Raw genomic sequence first — 8,608 nt, forward strand, 5'->3', positions numbered from 1 at the left:
AAGCTTACATTGCACAACGACTGCCAGCACTGGGCTGGTTACAAAAGTTACTTTGAATTGAACATTGTACCTGTATTCATGATTTTGAAAAGTGTTGAGCATGTCACATCCTGAAGATACAAGGAAAGGGAATGATTAAAGCCATATTGTTATTTAAAATTGAGTTTTCCCACTTAATTTCCTTATTTTTCCCCATGAACTTTGGTTTGGCCTTGAACAGCAGCAATACACGCACCCAGTCATTCTCAAATCTGCTTCTTACAAACGTTCTTGAGGCTGAAAACTAAGCATGGTAGGGCATTCCTCCTACAGGACAATGAGGAAAGTGTCTTGAGGAACCGGGTGTGGTGACAGCAATGTGAAGGTCTCTATGGAGGTATCTTCAAGGAAAGACATGACACCTGGCAGAATTTCAAAGGAATCCCTACATGCTACATCTGCGTCTTCAGCTACTCAGGTCTTCTGCGTAAAGAACAGCCAACGGTGGAGCTGAGAGGATGTAACAGATTTGCTAGCTAGACTTGGCAGAAAAAAAGAGATGCTATACCAAGCTGTGTGACATATGTTTTTAAATGCCTTGTCTGCAAAAGCAAGCGATCATACGCAGGTAGAACATAACGGGATTGTGCTACCCGATAGAGAGGATAAAAAAAGCTGAAAATAGGGGTTCATGATGCTAAAGGGAGCATTTGCCTGCATTCCCCTGCCCAGAACAGTAACTATTCCAGCAATCTAACTATTCCTGTTACCAGGCACGGAGAGATTAAATGAGCCTGAAACGGATTTTCATCCCCACAGCACAGAACGGGAATCACCTTCCTGAGGCACAGCGAAGTCTCAGCACAGCCCCCCCTGCACAGCCCGTAGGTCAGACCGTGCAGGGCCAAAAGGGTTAGAACTTGCCCTGCCCGCTTACTTTGGAAAGATCCCCCACTTCTCAAAATCCTAACGTCTGTATGTGCCCACCTGCACGTTTTCCATCTCTGAGAGCAACAGAGAGGACAAATGTCCCCAAATACGCTGCTGGCTACAGAGAAGTCAGGTGTGAAAATGTCCTTTGTGGAGCTCGGTGGGAGGCTGCTCTGGATGTAACCACTATTTAACCTTTTTGGGTTTTCTGTCATTCATTGTTAATAATGCTAAGTGATGCATTCTGAAGCCACTATCACACGGACTACAATATCTTTAGGGAGAACGAAGACTAGGAAGGCCAACGGGTTTTTCAAATCCCCTCCCCCAGGGCATAATTCCCCCAAGATTTCAGTAGCTCTGTCTGTACAGATGCCTTTCAGCTGCCCGTAATCTTTCGAGCAGTTCTTTGGCGAGTGCTGGGAACTATTTATGTGAGGTCCAGGCTTCCTCCCAGCAGCTCTGCAGACGGCCATTGGAACTACCATGACTCTAACTGTGTGGGTTGCCAGCATGACTAGCAGCTAACAGCAATGTTTGGGACGCTGCTCGTAAGGTACGATGCCGAGCAGCCCAGTCCAGCTGTGCTGACTCTTCCTACCCTCTTCCCAGCTGTGTCTCCAGACACAAGGAGCACTGCCAGACACCACACCGGTCTCTTTGAGCAGGAAGGCGGCAAAGGCAAAGGGGCTACGGGCAGGCTATCACCCTCTAAGTCATTTCTATTGATGTGTCTTTGTCTCCCCAATAACATTCTGATATAGGGCAGAGCTGCTTAGGGTGTGTGTGGGGGGGTGTGTGCGTGTGGTGTGTGCAAAGAGGTGCACGCTCTTCCTTTTTGTTTATTTTTAGAAGGACATGAGAAAGTCAGTGTGGAGCTTAGATTCAGGGAGCCGGGTTCTTCTCTTTAGAGAACGGCTCATTTGCAAACAGAATTTTTGTTCTGAAATAGAATGTGGGAAGATCGATTTTTTAATTTTGTTTAAAAGTTGTATGAGTTAAATGGATTGTAATGGCTTTGATGTTTTACCAATAATAAGGACATTTTGTTACATTACTGATTTTGGAATGGAAATTGAACATGTGTGAGTAAGAAAACATCAATATGGGAAAGAAATATTTTTCATCTGAAAAGAAAGCGCTTTTTTGAATGTCTTTCCAGAATGAACTGTTGTCCAAACAGCATTTAAAAAAAAAAACCAACTTTTTAATATCGAGGACACTAGAACTCACTTTGGTGACAAATTTCTGATTTCCTCAACTCAACAGTTTGCTTTCAGAAAAAGCTGCTCAGCTTTGCCTCTGCTCCTGAAAACAGATAACTGGAGGTTTTGACTACAAATGGTTCAAGACATAATCTGTTCCGCCACGTTGAGCACAGGGCTTTGGCTGCTGCCGGGCAGTGATCCATCCCTTGGGAGTGGGGCTTCCTCTGTTCGTCCACAGGCGTTCTGGCGCTGGTTGATGGATGTAAAATCCTCTGCTGTTCTGTGCATCAGACCCAATTCTGTGGGAAACTGTGTTGCACTGGTACCATGCTGGCATGGGCTGCTGACTACTAAATATGTATTCTGTACTCATTTTTCAGAATTTTTTTTTCAAGGATATGTTTGTAATGAATGGTTCTTTTTGGGGGGGTTGTGGTTTTTTTGTTTGTTTCTTTGTTTTGTTGTTTGATGTTTGTTGTTTTTTGTTTTTTGTTTTTTTTTTTGTTTTTTTTTTTAATTTGGTTTGGTTGGTTTTGGTTTGTTTGGTTGGTTTTTTTGTTTGGTTGGGGTTTTTTGGGGGGGGCGTGGGGTGGTTTGTTTGTTTGTTTGTTTGTTTGTTTGTTTGTTTGTTTTATAAAGTTTTACTCTGTCCAGGACGTGGAAGGGCAAAAAAAAAAAAAAAAAAGAAAATTTGTTTCAGTTGAAGTAAACAGAAAAGCGTGTGATGAGACTGGGTACGTTTGAACCTTCTGAAGGCGGTGGAAGGGCAGAAGCGCGGATGCGGCATCTCCGCGCTGCGGGAGGTGAGCCCGCCTTGCGCTGAGCCGCGAAGCCGAACCGCCGCGGCTCTGCCTTTCGCCGCGTTTTGACTGGAACGCCGAAGCTGCGAGGGCAGAGCTGCAGCCGGCGGGAGCGCTGGGTGAGCCGGGTGGCTTCCCGGGAGGACCGGCCCCCCCCTCCCTTGCCGCCGGCCGCCCCGCCTCTCCTCGCCTCCGGGCGGGGCGGGATCGGGAGCGGGAGCGGGGTCGCTCCCGCCGCCGCCGAGGCAGAGGGTCCCCGCCGCTCCCGGCCGCCCCTCGCCATGCTGCCGGCGTGCCTCCGCCCGGGCCGGCTCCTGTCCGCCGGGCCGCTCCGCCTGCCCGCCCCGCGGGGAGCCGCCGCCGGCGGGGAGCCCGCCCGGAGCCCGGGTATTCCCCGCGGTAAGGGGCGCTGCCTGCCGGGCCGGGGAGCGGGACTACGGCGGGGCCGGGGGCGCTGACTCCGCGACGGCGGCAGTGCCCGGGGGCTGGGGGGGGGGGGGGGGGGGGGGGGGGGAGGGGTGGCCGAATGGGGATGGGGCTGGGGATGGGGCTGGGGCTGGGGATGGGGATGGGGATGGGCTGGAGCTGGGGATGGGGCTGGAGCTGGGATGGGGATGGGGCTGGAGCTGGGGATGAGATGGGGATGGGTATGGAGCTGGAGCTGCAGCTGGTGCTGGAGCTGGGATGGGGATGGAGCTGGGATGGGGATGGGCTGGAGCTGGGGCTGGGGCTGGAGCTGGGATGAGGATGGGCTGGAGCTGAGATGGGGATGGGCTGGAACTGAGATGGGGATGGGGATGGGGATGAGCTGGAGCTGGGGCTGGGCTGGAGCTCGGCTGGGGCTGGGGATGGGATGGGCTGGAGCTGGGGCTGGGGCTGGAGCTGGGATGGAGCTGGGATGGGGATGGGGATGGGGATGGGATGGGGATGGGGATGGGGATGGGGATGGGGATGGGGATGGAGCTGGAGCTGGAGCTGGCGTGGCGCTGGAGCTGGGATGGGGATGGGGATGGGGATGGGGATGGGGATGGGGCTGGGCTGGAGCTGGGGATGGGGCTGACTGGTGGCTGGGTGGGCAGCGCAGCCCGCAGGGGGCATGGTGGCTCGGGGCATAGTAGCCAGGTGTGCTTCTGCCGAGTTGGGTACCCCACACCCACAGGCTTCAGGGAGGTCAAACCAGAGCCTCAGAGACACTCATTGCATGCGGGGGTGCTCAGGAGACTGCATGGGGATAACGCTGCCCAGCAGAGAGCTGGAAGTTTAATCCCTGGGTTACCCTTCCAGCGACCAGGCTGGGCAGGGGTTTTCCCCTTCCAACCGTTGCTACCACCCATCGTTCATTCACTCTTAGCGCATGGTTTGACAAAGCATTTTTTTCCTCATCTTTAAGCTGAGCAGGCTCACAAGGTGGTTGCAAGTTACAAACCTTCGAAGTTTGACAAAAAAATCCTCCTCTGGACTGGACGTTTCAAGACCGAAGAAGAAATTCCTCCGAGGATCCCGTAAGTGCACGGCTCTTGTCCGAGGGGAATGTGGAGCTGAAGGGAAAGTGGTGGTGTGATCCTGATCTAAAGCTTTTCCGCAGAGTTTGAACCAGTCAGTTTTTCAACTGGAAACAATCTTGGAAACAAGTTAGAGGGCAAGAGAATTTCCTGTCCTGGTTAGAGGTTAAGAAGAAAAAATGTTCCTTACTGGAGTCCCCAGAGCCTGGGATTAAGAACTGGATCCCTCTGAGTAGACAGTCTCAGTTACATTTATATACTGAGTTGTTTATTTTGTTTATTCCTTATGTGCAATCAGAGAGGGATGTTATTGGTAAACAATATTTTCTGTTCATAGCTCCCATAAACAGTTCTAAGGAAGCTGACTGTCACTGAATGATTACCTCCAACAAATTATGATTTCTTACAGAATTTGAGAAAAAATAGAGAAGGAGGTTATGAGAGAAACTTCCCCCACCAAGGAAAACCAAGTCCTTGACATAGCCATAGCCTCCCATTCTCGTTGACCCACTGGACTAGATGATCTTTGAAGGTCCCTTCGCACCCAAACCACGCTGAATCTGCGGTTCTCTGACTCGCTGAAAGTTAGCATCCCCCAAGGGAGTCAGTCACTGAACACACGAAACCCCTCTAATGCCAAGTGCTGCCTTTTTCTTAGGATGTTTGGTAGCGTGTTAGATGTCTCTCCCCAGGACACTACTTTTTATCATCACAGCATGTCCCTGCCTTGGGCGGTACGCTGCGCGTCAGCAGCGTGCCGAGCTGTGCCAAGCAACAGGTACATCCTCTGCCTGGTCCTGTTTGTTCCCGACAGTTTCACTGGCATTTGCTGAGCTGGACAGTGGCTTTCTAAAGGGTCCCACCTCTCTTGCACCGGGTTAGTCCCACCATCTTCTCTAGAGGAAGGTTCAGACAGGTCTCAGAAGCTCTGAAAGCTATTCAAGTTATTGGGAAGTGTTTATAAAGACACACACGTTTGCCAGTCCGTACACATACACGTGTCACATGTTTTTCTGCAGTAGTTGGACCGCCAAGTGCGTGTCACCGCTGTGGACTTTCTGGGTGGGCAAAGTCTTTTTAGAACTGTAAGATCACAAATAATAATATACTAGAAGTCGATGGTGAGACACTGAAGCTGAACTGTGTCACTGCTTTAACTTAAAAAAAAAAAAAAAACACAACAAAACAGAATTGCAAGTTACTAATGGTGAAATCTGCGGTCCGTATTCAAGGTTGTTGGGTTGTTGGGTTGGTTTTTTTTTTCTTTTTAAAACAGCTGTTATTGGCTTCAGCAGAGGTTTACCCAGAGTCTTGATTAAGGCTTGAGTAGCCCTAATGTGCAATTAGGGAAGGATATAATCAGGTCTGTTCTCCTTAAAGCAGAGGCAGAAAGTGAAAATCTGCTTCAGAAGAGTTTCAATTAGCGCATTGTGAAATATGATTAGGCTAATAAGCCAGACTAATAACGTTTATGTTTTTGAGTTTGTTGCTACAAGTGGATTAGTGGATTAATGATTTTATGTGCTGGTCTGATGTGTGGTTTGTTTTAAAGACGATGTTTACCATTGTCCCAAACAAAAGCAGTTACTTAGAACTGTGGGCAGTGTCAGTCATCGGCAAGAAACGTGACACATACTACGTGCATGTGTGTGTGCGCTGGCCAGGAAGGGGGTAGTATGGCATAGCTGCCCATCAGATTTGCCCTCTTCTGCTGCATTGAGCCTTCGAGAGCAGCACTGCAGCCCTCAGCCTTGGTACACACTCCCGCGGGCAGAACTTCCACCTCTGCCCCATGGCACCACTCATCCTCTTTAAAGTAAAGCTAAAGGTGTTTTGGGGGAAAGAGATCATTACAAGGTCTTTATTTACAAGATAAAATCAACTCTTTATGCAACTATCCTTTTTACATATCGTTATGGTTTTATACATATGTATAATGTATATTTATATTTTGTATCTTGTGAATATACGTTTATACGTATAAAGCATTCCCATGTGATTTATGAAAGGAAAATAGTGTACAGCCAGCATTATAATGAACATCCTAAAACCAGTACTCCCAAGTATAAGGTCTGGCTCGTAAAATGACTTAGCTGAAGGTTTTGAGACAAATTTGAGTGATAGGGAGATTTCCCGTACTCCTGGTTCCCAGGAGTTCCCAGCCTGCCGCTGCTTCTCACAACGGAGGAGGATGGAAATGGGAACTGAACCAACGGAGCCCGCCGGGCCGTACAACGCCTCTCTTGCAGCAACTACTGCCAAACGCAGGACAGAAGTTTCATTAGTTTTGTCTTTGATGATCAGCAAAAACCATCATGTGGCTTGTTCTTGTTTAGGCGTGTGTTCCTGTGAGAAGGCTGACATCAGCTGCCACTTTAAAGAAAGCTGCGGCACTTCTAGAGAACTAAAAACTCTAACTCGTAGCAGTACAAACTCTGTTTTAATCACCTATCCAAGCCCCTTGAGCCTACAACATACAGGACGCCATCTAAACAGGTTAGATATGACAGCAATTAATTTGTAAAGTTACTTTTGAATAAGAGGAACTCGCTTTCACCACATCTGGTTGACACTACATATACTCCTCCACCTGTTTAAAATAGGTAAAACCCCTTCAATTTCACTACATTTAAATAGAGCTCAAAGTATGACTTCTGGTGTATTTACCCCAAGTATTTATGTGCAAATATTTATTGTGCGAGCAATTGGGTTTTTTTCCAGCTTGAAAAGTCAGCTTAAATTCATTAAATGTTCCTTTTCCACTGGCAATGGATTAGGGTCAGAAAATACGAAGTTCTTGGGTGGTACACAACCGGTCATGGCAAGCTGAAGGTGTTTGTTTCGGGAGCTAATTCTGGTTTTATTTTTCAATGGTGATGTTATGCCTGCGATGCTTTGAAGAAGAGATACTTCACGGTTTTGTAATGATACAACTCAATAACTGTAATTGCAGGCCGGAGATGCTGGACAGGGCGAGGAACAAAGCTCGAGTTAAAGCCTGTTACATCATGATCGGACTCTCCGTCATTGCCTGCTTTGCAGTGATCGCCTCAGCTAAAAAGGTGAGCACACCGCTAGCTAGTTATCGCGTAGCCTACTTAAAAATGATGGCATTCTGTGAAAAGTAGACAAACCTGAACAGCGGCAACTTACACCCACCCTCGTTTTAGCTAACCTACCTCCCGGTCACCCCTGGGGCGTAAGTAGTTGCCGGCCATTCCCAAGATTGGGTGGCTTTCCCTGAGGTGCATCGTTCCTCCTACCACACTGCTCTGAAGCAGATGTTTTGCCTCCGCAGGCTGCTGCGCGTCATGAGTCCTTAACAAGCTGGAACTTGGCAAAGAAGGCCAAGTGGCGGGAAGAAGCCGCACTAGCAGCGGAGTCGAAGACAAAGTAAATTCATACGAAATGCCAAATGTCCTTGTAGGAGCAAAATTAACCGGTGCCGAAAGCGATTAGTGAATTTCATCAATAAATGGGTAACTGTAGTGTCGGACAGACTGGAGCCAACAAGGGTAGTTCCACAACCACAGAAAGAAATGGAGGGTCTCTTATCAGACAGATACTCAATGTACTTGTTGCATATAATTAAAATTAGTTCAAATGTTTTGCACATGATTAAAAGCAGTAATTAATTTCAAAGGAGGGGAGGTAGTTTCCTAAGAATGTCAGGTATAGGGTTTATGTCTTAAAACCTTTCTTTCGGGCTTGATCTTGAGCTCTGTTATACAGATAGAAGTGCCTTACAGAAAACTAGTTGCATTTTTCAATGAAAGGTGAAATACAGCAAAGAGCAGGCAGCAGTGAAGCGAAAGTATGAAAACTGTAAAAATAAGGAGACTTATGCAATCCACTTTTGCCATTCTACATGAAGAACAAGCTGTACTCAGCCAAAATATTACAAATCTTCAACAATGATAAGAGAAGGTTTGGAGACGCGAGGGGAGGCGAAAGGGCCCAATAATCCCACAAATTCTCAAGTCCGTGGAAACTTCACGGGAATGCCCAAAGATGTGGTCAGTTTTGCAGGCAAAGACAGGCCTGTGATTATCCTGCAAGTATATATTTGGTTAGATATTTACAAAACGTATTTAAACCAGAAAGTCTTCTATCTGGTGACAGTGCATAGTTGTACAGTGCACAAATCAGCCAGTTTGAATTCATTTGCCTCGTTGCTGTATTCAAAATG

The 8,608-nt window shown here is 47.8% G+C and overlaps 1 protein-coding gene across 1 annotated transcript; it reads left to right on the forward strand.

The window, feature by feature from the left end:
• Nucleotides 1-3,198: 3,198 nt before the first annotated feature.
• On the forward strand, nucleotides 3,199-7,959 carry FAM162B (family with sequence similarity 162 member B; the record flags this gene model as incomplete). Its single annotated transcript, XM_082481244.1, has 4 exons — nucleotides 3,199-3,316; nucleotides 4,308-4,419; nucleotides 7,373-7,481; nucleotides 7,718-7,959. The coding sequence occupies 4 exons, from the start codon at nucleotides 3,199-3,201 to the stop codon at nucleotides 7,814-7,816; spliced, it is 438 nt and encodes a 145-aa protein (XP_082337370.1). The 3' UTR covers nucleotides 7,817-7,959.
• Between the last annotated feature and the right edge of the window lie 649 nt (nucleotides 7,960-8,608).

This window comes from Vanellus vanellus, assembly GCF_965231255.1.
Source record: "Vanellus vanellus genome assembly, chromosome: 3".
NCBI classification, from domain to species: Eukaryota; Metazoa; Chordata; class Aves; order Charadriiformes; family Charadriidae; genus Vanellus; species Vanellus vanellus.